Here is a 14,448-nt window from a genome sequence, read left to right as displayed (position 1 = left end):
CAGGCCGTGCTGTACTTTACAGTTCAGAGAGAGTTTGCTAAATTGTGAACTCAACTGAATGGTGAGAAAGCAGAGTTTGGGAAAGCGACCACGTATGTTCCCGCGAACACAGGCGTGTGTTGGTGCGGGTGGAGGAGCCACACTTTCGGAATGTGGTCATTAGCCACGGGGAGCAGGTGTGGCATCGTACTCCGGGTGGGCCCCCGGTATCCGTGCCATCGTCCGCTCCATAATACGGACAATGGCACAGGATCACCCGAGTGCAAATGCGCCCGTGACTGTGATGGGCGATGGAGGCCGCCACCACATGCAGTGGGACTTTCCCTAACGCCCCACTTCCTGTAGGGGAATCCTGTCCACAGTGCCAAGGAGGCAGTGCAGGGTATCCTGCCCACATTGGCATAGAGACAGTGCAGGGAATCCTGTCCACAGTGCCAAGGAGGCAGTGCAGGGTATCCTGCCCACATTGGCATAGAGGCCTTGCAGGGAAGCCTGTCCACAATGGCATAGAGACAGTGCAGGGAAGCCTGCCCACAATGGCATAGAGACAGTGCAGGGAATCCTGTCCACAGTGCCAAGGAGGCAGTGCAGGATATCCTGCCCACATTGGCATAGAGGCCGTGCAGGGGAAGCCTGTCCACAATGGCATAGAGACAGTGCAGGGAAGCCTGCCCACAATGGCATAGAGACAGTGCAGGGAATCCTGTCCACAGTGCCAAGGATGCAGTGCAGGGTATCCTGTCCGCAGTGCCAAGGAGGCAGTGCAGGGTATCCTGCCCACAATGGCTTAGAGGCAGTGCAGGGTATCCTGCCCACAATGGCATAGAGACAGTGCAGGGAAGCCTGCCCACAATGGCATAGAGACGGTGCAGGGAAGCCTGCCCACGATGGCATAGAGACAGTGCAGGGAATCCTGTCCACAGTGCCAAGGAGGCAGTGCAGGGTATCCTGTCTGCAGTGCCAAGGAGGCAGTGCAGGGTATCCTGCCCACAATGGCTTAGAGGCAGTGCAGGGTATCCTGCCCACAATGGCATAGAGACAGTGCAGGGAAGCCTGCCCACAATGGCATAGAGACAGTGCAGGGAATCCTGTCCACAGTGCCAAGGAGGGAGTGCAGGGTATCCTGCCCACATTGGCATAGAGGCCTTGCAGGGAAGCCTGTCCACAATGGCATAGAGACAGTGCAGGGAAGCCTGCCCACAATGGCATAGAGACAGTGCAGGGAATCCTGTCCACAGTGCCAAGGAGGCAGTGCAGGGTATCCTGCCCACACTGGCATAGAGGCCGTGCAGGGAAGCCTGTCCACAATGGCATAGAGGCAGTGCAGGGAAGCCTGCCCACAATGGCATAGAGACAGTGCAGGGAATCCTGTCCACAGTGCCAAGGAGGCAGAGCAGGGAATCCTGTCCACAGTGCCAAGGAGGCAGTGCCGGGTATCCTGCCCACAATGGCTTAGAGGCAGTGCAGGGTATCCTGCCCACAATAGCATAGAGGCAGTGCAGGGAATCCTGCCCACAATGGCATAGAGGCAGTGCAGGGAATCCTGTCGACAGTGTCATGGAGGCAGTGCAGGGTATCATGCCCACAATGGCATAGAGGCCGTGCAGGGAAGCCTGCCCACAATGGCATAGAAGCAGAACAGAGAATCCTGCCCAGAATGGCAGAGAGGCAGAGCAGGGAATCCTGTCCACAATGACACAGAAGCAGAGCAGGGAATCATGTCCTCAATTACCCAGACACAGTGCAGGGAATCCTCTCCACAATGGCACAGAGGCAGTGCAGGGAATCCTGTCCATAGTGACACAGGGGCAGTAAAACCTGCAGAGAGTGTCTCTAAATGTTGTTTTGCCCCTTGGGCCATACAAAATAATTGCCCTAATGGTTCAGCAACAGGCACAGCCTAAGACAGGGGCGCATACAAGCAAAAAGTGATTAAGAACACAGCAATGGTGTGGTACTGCAAAAGGGGGTCCCATCATACTGTTCAATGATTAGGGACCCTGACATGAACCCTCAATTCCACAGCTGTAGTTTCACCACACTGGACCCCGGAGATTGGATAGGTCACCAATTCCAGTTTTTCACCCAAAAAACATATCCTCTTTAAGAGCATTGTGGTTTTTACTTGCCTTACACTCCAGGTTCATGACTCAGTGCTGCATTCTGCTATATTTGCCTATTCTCTGTGTGTTCCTCGGGGTGGGTTTGTGTACTGTTTTTCAATGTATTTTGCAGATTGTGTTTTATTAAATGACATCTCTTTTTACAGCACCTTGATTAGACTTTCTCTTTATTTTGGCCTGGTATGCTTTGCTGTCCGAGTTGCTACCGAATCACATTCACGCCCCTCTTAAGAGCAAAGCCTTCCATCGGCCCACGCTACCACAAAAGGTGAAGGAGATATCTCTCTTAACTGTGCCCGTTTTACCTTGATGATTGTATTGGCTCTTGGTTTGTAGAAGTGAGAGCTGAGTGGGCATTTCCACGCCTACTCATCCTTGTACTCCTGCAGAGTACAATACAATGCGTCACAGTGACTCAAATGCAGTGTGCCTTTCTTAGCCGCTTCCATAACATTGCTGTTAGTAACATTTGCTGCTGCTTTGAACTTGGCTGTGCCTAGTGACTACCCCATGCTACCACTTCCTGCTTTTCCCACGCATCCTGTCTACCCTCCCACCGCTGCTCTCTTTCTTCCCTGTGCTCCTTGACACCTGTGCTACCCCCTCCTGCTTTCCCACGCATCCTGTCTACCCGCCACCCTCCCTCCGCTGCTCTCTCATTCTTCCCTGTGCTCCTTGACACCTGTGCTACCCCTTGCTGCTTTTCCCACGCATCCTGTCTACCCGCCACCCTCCCTCCGCTGCTCTTTCTTCCCTGTGCTGCTTGACACCTGTGCTACCCCTTCCTGCTTTTCCCACGCATCCTGTCTACCAGCCACCCTCCCTCCGCTGCTCTCTCTTTCTTCCCTGTGCTGCTTGACACCTGTGCTACCCCTTCCTGCTTTTCCCACGCAGCCTGTCTACCCGCCACCCTCCCTCCGCTGCTCTCTCTTTCTTAACTGTGCTGCTTGACACCTGTGCTACCCCTTGCTGCTTTTCCCACGCATCCTGTCTACCCGCCACCCTCCCTCCGCTGCTCTTTCTTCCCTGTGTTGCTTGACACCTGTGCTAGCCCTTCCTGCTTTTCCCACGCATCCTGTCTACCCGCCACCCTCCCTCCGCTGCTCTTTCTTTCTTCCCTGTGCTCCTTGACACCTATGCTACCCCTTCCTGCTTTTCCCACGCATCCTGTCTACCCGCCACCCTCCCTCCGCTGCTCTCTTTCTTCCCTGAGCTCCTTGACACCTATGCTACCCCTTCCTGCTTTTCCCACGTATCCTGTCTACCCGCCACCCTCCCTCTGCTGCTCTCTCTTTCTTCCCTGTGCTCCTTGACACCTATGGCACCATCTGTCTCTCCCATTTTCTCTAACTGTTTCTCCATTGACTATCCTTCCCTACTCACTAAGTCTGACAGGAAGAAGCTAAAAAAGGATATCTTGGCCTCTACCCCTGGTCTCCCTATCGCTGTCACCTACTCCAGCGCTTCCTCCAGACAGACCCTCACCGACATCCTCTTTGTAGTTCCTTCGCTGGTCCTTTGGACTCCCCATATCGTCTCTGTGCTCTCTCCTTTCTCTTCCTCTCCCATTAATGGTGGCACCCGTCGTGAGCCACTCCTGGACCCCTTCCACTCCTCTAAGGCCATCATTAATGTTTACCTTAATGGCACTGTTCTGGTCAAAGGCTCTCAGGCCAGTCTCCTACACTTTGACAGGCGCTTCACTCGCCTTATCAGTTTCCTTTCTTCTCCTGCTGTGCCATCTCTCCCTTCTTCTGCTTCCTTGCCTCCACCCTCTGCTGCCTCCTTCCTCTTCTGCCCCCCTCAGGCGCCTTCTACACCTCTGCAGGGCGTACCCCTGATTTATACCCCTTCCCGGAAGTCCTTCAAGGATGGCAACCTTCTCCATATTGCCACTTTCAATTCTCGCTCAGCTGTCAAACACTCTTCTGACATCTGCCGCCTCTTCGAAGAACGCGACCTCGAAGTCTTCGTTCTCACGGAGACATGGTTCACGGCCAGCTCGGTCAAAAGCTTTAACGCTTTCCTCCCTGATGGCTACAAGATCCTCTCAGCGCCCATGCCCAACCGTACCAGATGTGGTGTAGCCTTGATCTTCCTGGAGTGGATTCCTGCCTCTGTTATTCCTCTGCAGGACTACTCCTCTTTTGAATGCCTTGTCTGTAGAGTCTCTCTCTCTCTCTTTCTCTCTCTCTCTCTCGCTCCTTGCCACTCTCTCACCGTGGCTACTATCTATCGGCCACCTGGTCAGATCTCCTTCCTCTCTTAGTGGGCAGGCCTCTCCTCCTCCCTCCTGGCCTCGAGCACTCAACTCCTCCTTCTTGGAGACCTCAACATACATCTGGATGCTTCATGTCCCTCATCTGGACTCTTTTGTGACCTCTGCAACTCTCTCTCTTTCTATTCTCCCCTCTGGCCCGACTCACTCTGCAGGACACACTCTGGATGCTCTGATCGCTTCAGAACTCCCCCTCTCTATCCCTCTGATCACTCCTCTCTCCTGGAGTGATCACGCTCTCCTTTGATCCCATCTCTCCCTCACTACCCCTCAGGCCAAGCCAATTCCAATACTTCCACCTACTTTCTTGGTCATCCGACCCATGAAGCGTGTGTCAGTTGAGGCTTTTGCTACCACTTTCTCTTGCCCTCCTCTACCTCAGGCTGACTCACACCATGACACAGCACTTTATACGCTCTACTCCTCTATCTCTGATACTCTTGATGCTCTTGCCCCTGTCATGAGGATCCGCTTGAAGCCCAAAGCCAAGTGCAACTCTTGGTACTACTCTGACCTAGTCACCGTTAAATGCAAGTGCAGGGTGGCTGCGAGGAAATAGCGGGCTTCTTTTGCATTCTCTGACAAACTGGCCTGCCGCCTGCTCCAAATCTAATACCGGTTCCTTTTCCACACTAAGAAGAAACCCCATATCCAAGCCTGCATCTCTGCGGCATCTAACAACTCAGCCAAACTCTAACATCTGCAAAGAGCTGGCCAACCCTACTGCAGTCTCTACCTCTCATGTCACCTCCCAGGCCCTCTGAACGGCTCTTGCCTCTCATTTCATCTCAAACATCCAGGACATCCTGTCCACACTCTGGTCCTCTCCACCCAAACTCCCACTTCACTCTCTGATTCCTCAGGCCCCACCACAGCCACCTCTCCTCCCTCCTTTTCATCCTTTCTCCCACGACGAGAATTCCAGACAAGTCCGATCTATGAAAGTCTTGTCAAAACAGGTTCTTCCCTGTTTGTCCAAAACCATGAAGGACCACGTTGACACCCTTGCTCCGATTCTAGCCGACTTCTGTAACCATTGCTTCGCCTCTGGAGTCTTCCCCTCCCCTCTGAAGCATTCTGTTGTGCACCCTCTTCTAAAAATAAACCCACAGCCGACCCCTCTAACTATCCCCCGATTTCTATCATCCCTTTCCTGGGCAAACTTTTGGAAAAGCTGGCCATCTCCCAGATTAATCTTCACACCGACTCTGTTGGTTGTCTCCATGACCATCACTCTGGCTTCAGAGCTGCCAGAAGCACGGAAACTGCTCCCCTGAACATCTGTGAAGACCTGCTCTCCAACCTTGACTCTAACACCCCTTCTCTCCTCATCCTACTCAATCTCTCTTCTGCCTTTGACACAGTCAACCATGCCATCCTGCTCATCTGTCTCTGTGATAACCTGGGTATCACCGATCAGGCCCTGGCCTGGCTGACCTCTTTCCTTTCTGATCCACCCTCCCAGGTCCAACTTGGGGCCCTTCCTTTCCTCCATCTCACTCTGTATGTGTTGTGTTCCCCAGGGGTCTAACCTCTCTCCCTGGCTTTTCTACCAATACCTGGCACCCCTTGCCCACAACATTGCCGCTCTCGGCTACAACTTTCAGTGCTATGCGGATGACACTGTTTGTTTTCAGGCTTCACTCCACCACCTCTTCTCCCTCCCTCATCTCTGTCTGCCATCCAGGAGTGGTGTACCGCCAATGATCTCTGCCTTAATGCCAGTAAGACAGAGATTCTCATCGGCACACCTGCACCCTCCTTTCCTGTCACTCTGTGGTCAGCCTCCCTTGGCCCTCTTCCTGCTCCTACCGTTGAGGCTAAGAACCTTGGGGGTCATCTTCGACTCCACACTCTCCTTTTCTCCTCACAATCTCTGACATCTCTAAGAAGTCAAACTATCAACTGCACTTCCTCAGAGGTATCCTTCCTTTCCTCTCCTTCCCCGAGAAACTCACTGTCTCTACAGCTCTGGTTCTCTCCAGGCTGGACTACTGCAACAGCCTCTTTCTAAATCTGCCTGCTTCTACCCTCCGCCTTCTGCAACTCATCCAGAACAGGACCGCAAGACTTGTCCTTGGCCTCTAGTCCTGGGATTGTATCTCTCCAGCCCTGACATCTGTTCATTGGCTCCCAGTGGCTGCAAGGGCTAAATTCAAGACCCTCTGCATTGTTCACAAGGCTCTCTGGGGCCTGGGTCCAAAATACCTACAACTCTCCCTCCGTAAATACCTTCCCACTCAAGCTCTTCGCTCCTCTACCTCCAACTCCCTCAGGGTCAGTCGCTTCTCCAAGCAACGAGTTGGGGGTAGATCTCTTTCCTCCGGTTCTGAAAGCACCTCAAGACCTTCCTCTTTGCCTCTGCCTTTGCTCTTCTCTCCCCTGCTGATCTTTCTGCTTTGGCTCAGTGCTCCTGGCTGCCCTCTGATCTTTTGAGCCCAGGTCACCTGCCCACCCAGCCACACACTCGCACTGCCTCCTAGCAACCCTTGCACTTGGGTCAGTATCTGTTACCCTACAGTCCCCTTACCTGCACTTATCAGACACCCCTTGTCTGTGCTTTAAACCTTGCACTTGCCACCCTGCTGGCTGCACTACCAGTTGTTGTTTTTATCCCTTGCTCAGCATTTTCCACCTCTCCTCCCTCCCTTGCACTTTCCCCCTCCCTTCCCCCCTGCACTTGCGCATTCTTAATGTCACTGGGCCTAAGATTGTTTGTTTTTTTCCCTCCCTTGCCTCGTTGCGCTCTGAAACACATGTATATGAGCACAATACAAATAAAATATATCATATCATATCATGGTGGTTTATGGTGGGCGAGTTAGCTCGTCATATTAAACAGCCATGTTGTCCTGATTTCCTGAAGGTCAGTAACACTGTTACTCTATTGTGTGAATTCCCTTATCTAGGGTGTTTTGAGTTTCTCTGATAGTTTAGAAAATGCTGATGCATGGTATTTCATTTTCGTATTGCGTTTGGGTTCAAGGTCTGTGGCCTTGCTTGACCTTGGGGTTCTGTTTGGTCTGTAGATGGTGATTTATTCTTGCAGCAATTCTGCTCCTTGGCCTTGAATTGCTTTATGAACCATGAAGAGTTTTTTTTTTTTAAATGGATCCTTTTCTTGACTGGTAGCCACTGTGGGGATCTTAGTGTTGATGTGATGTGTTCCTGCTGAATTCTGGATTCAATGTCGTTTTCTGTCAAGTTAGTGGGGCTTGCCAAGGTATGTACGGTTTTCATAGTCTTGTCATGACGAATGAGATAATGGCGAGTGTTCTGTTTGGGAAAGTGAGAAAGGCTAATATCGGTCTGATCAATTGTAGATGGAAGAATCGTTTCTTTACTACTCCATTAAGGTAAGGTTCCAGGGATGGCTCATTGTCGAGCAGGATTCCGGCATTTTTAACCTCTTTATACTTCTGGTCTGGTCCCCATTTCTGTAGGCCATGGTATGGGCAGTTTGATAGAAGGGTTATTGGGTATAATCATTTCACTTTTATGGAGGTTTAGTTTAAGGTGGTTGTTGCTCATCCATGCATTGATTTGTGGGAGGCAATTGATTAGGGCGTGGTCTATGTCCAGGCTTGTGGCAATTTTATAGATTATTTGAGTCGTCTGTGTAATTGTATTGTGCATGCCCACATCGTTTGAGTTTCATGAGGAGCCATGTAGATGTCGAAGAGTAGTGGCAAGAGGAATAAGCCTTGTGGAGAATGCTTGAGTATGCACAATGTTGTGCTAAAAATGGGGAGCCAGGTGCATTCCGTTTCAGGAAGGATGCCATCCATTTTAGCACAATGTTGGTTAGCACTGTTTCTTCTATTCTTTTTTCATTCTAAATCTGAAATGGTCTGCGGGAAGACTGCCCTCTTCCCTCAACCTACCCTTTGGCCATCCCCGCTCTACCTTCAACACAGTAAAGAACCTTGCATGCACCATGGACGCAAACCTGCCACTATCACATCACATCAACTCTGTGTCAAAATCCTGCTGTCTACACCTACACATTCTCTATGCATCTTCCCCTACCTGAACTTTCAACACAGTCATAGCGATCACAGCCATCGTCCTCTCTTGCCTAGACTAAGCCAGCTCCCTATACCTGGGCACCCCCGCATCGCAACTTAACGGTTTTAAAACCCTGCAGCAAGGCTCCTTCTTGCCATAGAATCCAGATAACATATCACATCTGCCCTCAGTGTCCTTCACTGGCTGCCGGTCAGGCGACCATCCACCTTCAAGGCAATGTGCATCACACGCTGTGCTCTGCACAACACAGGCCCCCCAGAATATCTACAATACAAGATCACACACTACAGGCCCAGCAGAAACCTGAGATCAGGCATAGCTCTCCTCCTTCTCATCCCAGTCACTAAATGGACCAGAATAGGGGGATCCTCTGTCTCTGTCCAAGCGTACCACCATCTGAAAATCGATCCTGTTGAGCATCTGCCACATAGAGAACCACCTTGCTTTTGACATGGCTCTTCCCTTCTGCATATTGACTGACCTAGCCCACCTCCTGGGTGTACTATCGCCCCCAGACAGGTAGGTGGGGGCATTGATGAGTCACTCGACGAGACAACAAGACGGTACCTAGCACGCACAGAAAGGATTCCAATCGATCTGTATGATATGATTGGCAACCCCTCATTGCAACTAAATGTCAGCGATGACTCTATAGTGCGTATAGCACTCCATAGCCATATCCCACTTGGTGAACGGCCACCCACCTGCATACCCCTGCAATAATTCACTGCTCAACCTCACAACGCTCATTACATCTGCCACTAGAATGCTTCTGAGTCCCACAAAATGAATTTGGTCCATCTGGGCACATAATCAGTCTCCTTGACTCGCATACTCTCCTGACAGCCCATCATAGCACCCATCCACTAGCCAGATCTCCATGGGTCACTGGCAGGAACTTAACCACCCATACCTACCTTTGTACTGACTACAGGCCTCCCACTTTGCCTCCAAAACACAGGACATCCTGTCCTCTCTTCTACTCCTCTCCCCATCTCCCCTCCCTTCCTGCCTACCTTGGCTCCCACCCCAATATTATCCTCCTTCTCTCGAATTGCACCGGATGAGGTCTCTAGAGTAGTCCGCTCTATGAATGGCTCCTCCAGAACTGTAAAGGACAACATCTCTGCCCGTGCCCCTGCCTTGGCAGATTTCTGTAACCATTCCTTCGCCAGATGCTCTTTCCCTCAACTCCCCAAGCACTCCCTTGTGCACCCTCTCCTAAAAGAAGCAGCTGCAGACCCTTCCTGTCCTGCTAACTATCGCCCCATCTCCATCACGCTTTCTTGGGCAAACTCCTTGAGAAGTTGGTCATCCCCCAACTGAGCCTCCACACTGACTCTGTTGGCTGTCTACATGACCACCAGTCTGGCTTCAGAGCTGCCAATGGCATGTAAACTGCTCTCCTGAACACCTGTGAAGACCTGCTCTTAAACCATGACTCTGTCCTGATCCTCCTCGATCTTTCCTCCGCCTTTGACACAGTCAACCATGACATCCTCATAAATCGACTCTGTGACACCTTGGCATTGTGGACCGGGCACTGGCCTGCCTGACCTTCCTTTCTAACTGCCCATCGCAAGCGTAACTGGGCCCTTTCCTCCCCTCTAGTTTAATCTCTACCTGTGGTGTCCATCAGGGCTCTATCCTATCGCTGTGGCTCTTTAACATTTACCTTGCCCCTCTGGCCCACCTGATCTCCACCTTCTCTCCTCACTTCCAATACTATGCTGATGACACACAGCTCTCCTTTAAGCTTCCCTCAGCTACCCCCTCCTCTTCCACTCTCTTTCCTGAGTGCCTGACAGCCATTCATGCTCGGAGTTCTGCAAATAATCTGTGTCTTAAAGCCAATACGACTGAGATCCTTCTTGCTGGGACCCCTGCTCCCTGTTTCCCTCACACTTTCTGGCCGCCCTCCTTGGGCCCCCTCCCCCACTTGTGGGGCAAAAAACCTGAGGGGTTCATCTTAGATTCCTCTCTCTCCTTCTCCCCTCACATCACAGACCTTGCCAAGAAGTCCAACTTTCAACTCTACCTCCTCAGAGGCATTCTCCCTTTCCTCACCTTTCCCCAGAAGCGCAGTGTCTCCAGAGCCCTGGTTCTCTCTAGGCTTGACTACTGTAATAGCGTCTTTCTCAATCTTCCTCTCTCCTCCCTTCGCCCTCGTCAACTAATCCAGAATAGGTCTGCGATTTTCTCCTTGGCCTCAAGCCCAGAGACCGCAACTCTCCTGTCTGAAAATCTTGCCACTGGCTCCCGGGTTGCTGGTAGGATCAAATTCAAGTCCCTCTGCATCATCCATAAGGCTTATTGGGACCCCGCTACATCCAACTCTCTCTCCCTAAATACCTCCCTGCCAGAGTCCTTTTGTCCTCTAGCTCCAACTCTCTGCACATCAGACGCTTCTCTAAGCAGAGAGTGGGGGTAGATCTCTCTCCTTGGCAGGTGCCTCCCCCTGGAACGGCCTCCCTGCCCCTCTCAGACCTGAGCCAGATCTCCTTAAATTCTGGAAACTCAACAAGACTTTCCTTTTCACATCCTCCTTCCCTGTCCCCCACCCCTGCTAATGAATCCATCCCCCTGCTGCTGTGACTGGTGGCTGGACTTATGAACCCGTAGCGGGTTCAGGCCCTCCTCACCCAGTCTTCCACAGTACCCCCACCCCACCAGCACTTGCCCTCGGGCACCCTTCCCCGACAAGCCTGTATTTGGTCTGCCCATTCCCTGCACTTATTTCCCCTACTCTCTTCCCCCTAGCACTTACCCTGCGGGCCACCTTCAGCACTTGCCAAGCCCTGGGCCCACTCCTTCTTGCATTTCTCCTCCCCCTTTCCTTCACCCTCCTCCCTGACCTGCCCCTTCACAACTGCACTTACATTTCACTGTTCCTGCACGATCTGAATATCACAAGGCCTAACAGGACCGTCGCTATCGTGTTCTCCTCTGTCCCCGTCCCCCCACTGTCTTGTGGCACCTTGAAACACTTGTGTGTAGCCGTCCTACAATTGTCTAATAAATACATTTAAATAATCTAATGCACTTATGCATTCTAATTCCTCTTCTCAATTCTCATACCTCGGTCCTCCAAGGACGTTCACCCACAGCGCTTTGAGGCTATACCAATGGCATTAGACGCTATGCAAATGGCATATAACATGACATAACATAACTCACCAACATCTACCCGTGTGGTTATTCAAGGCACTAGTTTAAAATGACGACAAGGCCCTCTTTTCCCTCCCATCCTTGCTGCCTCTTTGGGGACAGCCTCTTAGGGGTGCAGGATGCCCATCCTTTGAGTATGGCGTTGTGCCATCCACACAGGCTCCACTAACGGGCACAGTGCATGAGTTTGGCCAGCTCGCTTCACCTCTCATTTGTTGCAGTTCCTCTGCTGTGGATGAAGTGGCTAGTAGGACATCTCAAGAAGCTGTCCCAAGCACAGTGTATACAGCTTAAAGAAATAGTACTCATTTGTGGGCACAGCAAAGGCACCCAATTATGTCAGCTGTTTTAATGATGTAGAGAATGTACAGACACTTGTTAATTTCATGGAGGCCACTGTGCAGCCTCCCAGTGAAAATGATCTTCAGTTGTTGTGCACAATGGTACACTTGGCATGGCCTCCTCATGGGAAATTGAAAGACCCTGCCTGCTGCACCGTGCTCCTCAAGAGACCTTCCCTTGACGCAGAGAAAACAGCGCATGCCAACCTTGCACGTGGAGTAAGATGGATCTGCATTCATAGGGTTCTCTAACTCCTATCTTGCTTATTTACCTCAGGGTTGAGCTATTTTTTGTAAATAAATAGCTTGGAGCAGGTTATGAAAAGCCTCTGCAGTGTGGCAGCCCCAATAAATCACCCAGTTTGGCTCCCCTTGAAACCTGATTATTTCTGTCATTGCATTCACTCTAGGTTGGCGCGGCACCAATGTGTTTTTTTAACAATCTGTTTTTCTTCTTTCAGTTCCTAGGGCTTCTCACCTTCCACCACAAGGAGATGCACTTGAAGAGGACAAAATGGCCACCTCCACCGAGCAGGCCACCGCCACTCCAAAAATGAGCGAGAAGGACCTGGAAGACTGGCTCGACAGCTTGATCTTGTGACAGCTGGCAACGACTGTGGCAGAGGCCTACACCAGCCACCACACAAAGCTCAGAGCGGACATATATGTCGCCAATCCAATGCACCATAGGAGTCAAGCCCGTTATGCAAATTAGTGGACTCTTGCAGACCAAGTATGCCCCGTGACAGCCAACTCATCCAGTATGGTATGCAGATAAATGGCCATTTCAAATCCAAGCTGATTGGATCACGTGGGTCAGAACACCACTTGCATCTGAGTGGTCTCACCCCAAGGAGCAAAGGGCCCATTTTTTACCTAGAACCACCTCTGTCTGTTCTCTGGCTACAAATAAAGATTGTGAAATATTTTACCAGGCTTTATGAATGAGTCATTTGCCCATGGAGCCTCAGGAATGTTTCCCTATTGCAAGCTCTACTCAGTCTTCCGGACCCCTTCTCTTCACTTCCAAAGGCAAGACATGTATGTGTACGTATGGCCTGAGAGTCTGCTGATTCGAGCGAGGTGAGGAAGGCAGGCACCAGTGATTAGAGATCAGGATTCTGAGTGGGGTGAGAATGTGCCTTGCATTCGAAAGTTGATCGTTCCGCAAGGGACTAAGAGGAAAGAGCTGCCATGAAATATAATTAGGAGACCTTCCCTACCCTCATAGCGAAAATGCTCTGGCCACCAAGAGGTTTCTGGGAGAGTCTACGCTAATAGCTTGTTCTAATTATACCCTTTGCATAGTTTCTTTCCTTCGCGCTTTACATTATTTTAATTTCGTGCTGTTTTTTAAATTTATTCACAGTAACAATTAACCTTCGTTAATTGATTGTTTGACAATAACAGGTGTCCTTCAACCAGGAAAGCATCCTCCATTTGTCCCCTCAAAGCATAACCCGCAAGGCCATGGTGGGGGGCATGAACACCTGGCTCGCCAGCTCTTATTGCACAGTGCTGTCCTCGCCATCCTACCATGCTTCTCCCATCACACTTCAAAACACGCCACTCATCTCTCCCTTGCCTATACTTCGCCCTGCTTTTGCTTCCACGTAAAACGCCTCTGTCATTATAATATACATATTCACCTAAAAAGGATCCAAAGTCCTTGGATTATGTAAGGAAGGCATGGCATCAACAGTAAGACAGACACAAGTGACCACAGTTCAAGGTTGTTTATTGAACTTCATAAAAGGTTGGAAAAACGCCTACTCTAAACCCAAATCTAAAGATGGGAGCAAGCTACGATCATCAAATAATAATAATGCAGTCCTAGTGGTGTCTTGTCAAAATAAAAGGGCCTATACTAAAACATCTATTGCCAATCCTTACCTCAAAACACAAATAGTGTGGGAAACAATGTTATGTAAAAGAAAGAAGTGTTCAAGAAATGATTAGGACATTCAGGCCGTTGGCCTCCCTTCCCCACGTTTTCAGCACGGGACAAGGTGGCACACTCTAGTTTAGCACAGTCTCTGGCTTTTCTAGCACGAGGTTGCAGTTCCAACAGTAGCATCAGGGCCTTCTGTACCCAAGTCTCTTTGCCTTTCATAGTCTTTTTTCAGAGGGCCTAATGCGACAAAAAACAATAAGTTATTTTCCTCTTAGGATTTCACATATACTCATTTTCTCAGGTAATTCACTATTCAACTTGGATCCCCCTCAGCCAGGCTCATTAACACAATGCTCGTAGGATTTTCATGTATCCAATTTCTCGGGTGTTTCATGGTTCAGCCCAGATCAGCTGGGCTCAGATTTCTTGTAACACAATGTTTAATCAGTCTCAATCCGCCAGGCTCAGACCAATTTAATTCATTCTAACACAAACTTGCTTTAACCCAAAGCTTTCAATTCATCTCCCTCATTCGGGCTCAGACCAACTTTATCTACTTTGTCATCAACTTTCTTGGCAGTATCACATCGAAGACTTTCGATTGTGCACAGGATT

General features: G+C 50.4%; 1 protein-coding gene across 1 annotated transcript in view; it reads left to right on the top strand.

Moving 5' to 3' along the window:
- AVEN (apoptosis and caspase activation inhibitor) overlaps positions 1-12,870 on the top strand; it is a 1,172,565-nt gene extending 1,159,695 nt beyond the window's left edge. Inside the window, exon 6 of the mRNA XM_069638575.1 lies at positions 12,401-12,870. Within this exon, the coding sequence (XP_069494676.1) occupies positions 12,401-12,540 (140 nt within the window). The 3' untranslated portion in view covers positions 12,541-12,870. The remainder of the gene's footprint in view (positions 1-12,400) is intronic.
- Positions 12,871-14,448: the final 1,578 nt, after the last annotated feature.

The sequence above is a fragment of the Ambystoma mexicanum genome, chromosome 14 (genome assembly GCF_040938575.1).
Source record: "Ambystoma mexicanum isolate Mex_15411 chromosome 14, UKY_AmexF1_1, whole genome shotgun sequence".
Lineage (NCBI taxonomy): Eukaryota > Metazoa > Chordata > Amphibia > Caudata > Ambystomatidae > Ambystoma > Ambystoma mexicanum.
Note: the sequence above shows the minus strand (reverse complement) of the source record. Positions and strands in the feature narration are given on the sequence as shown.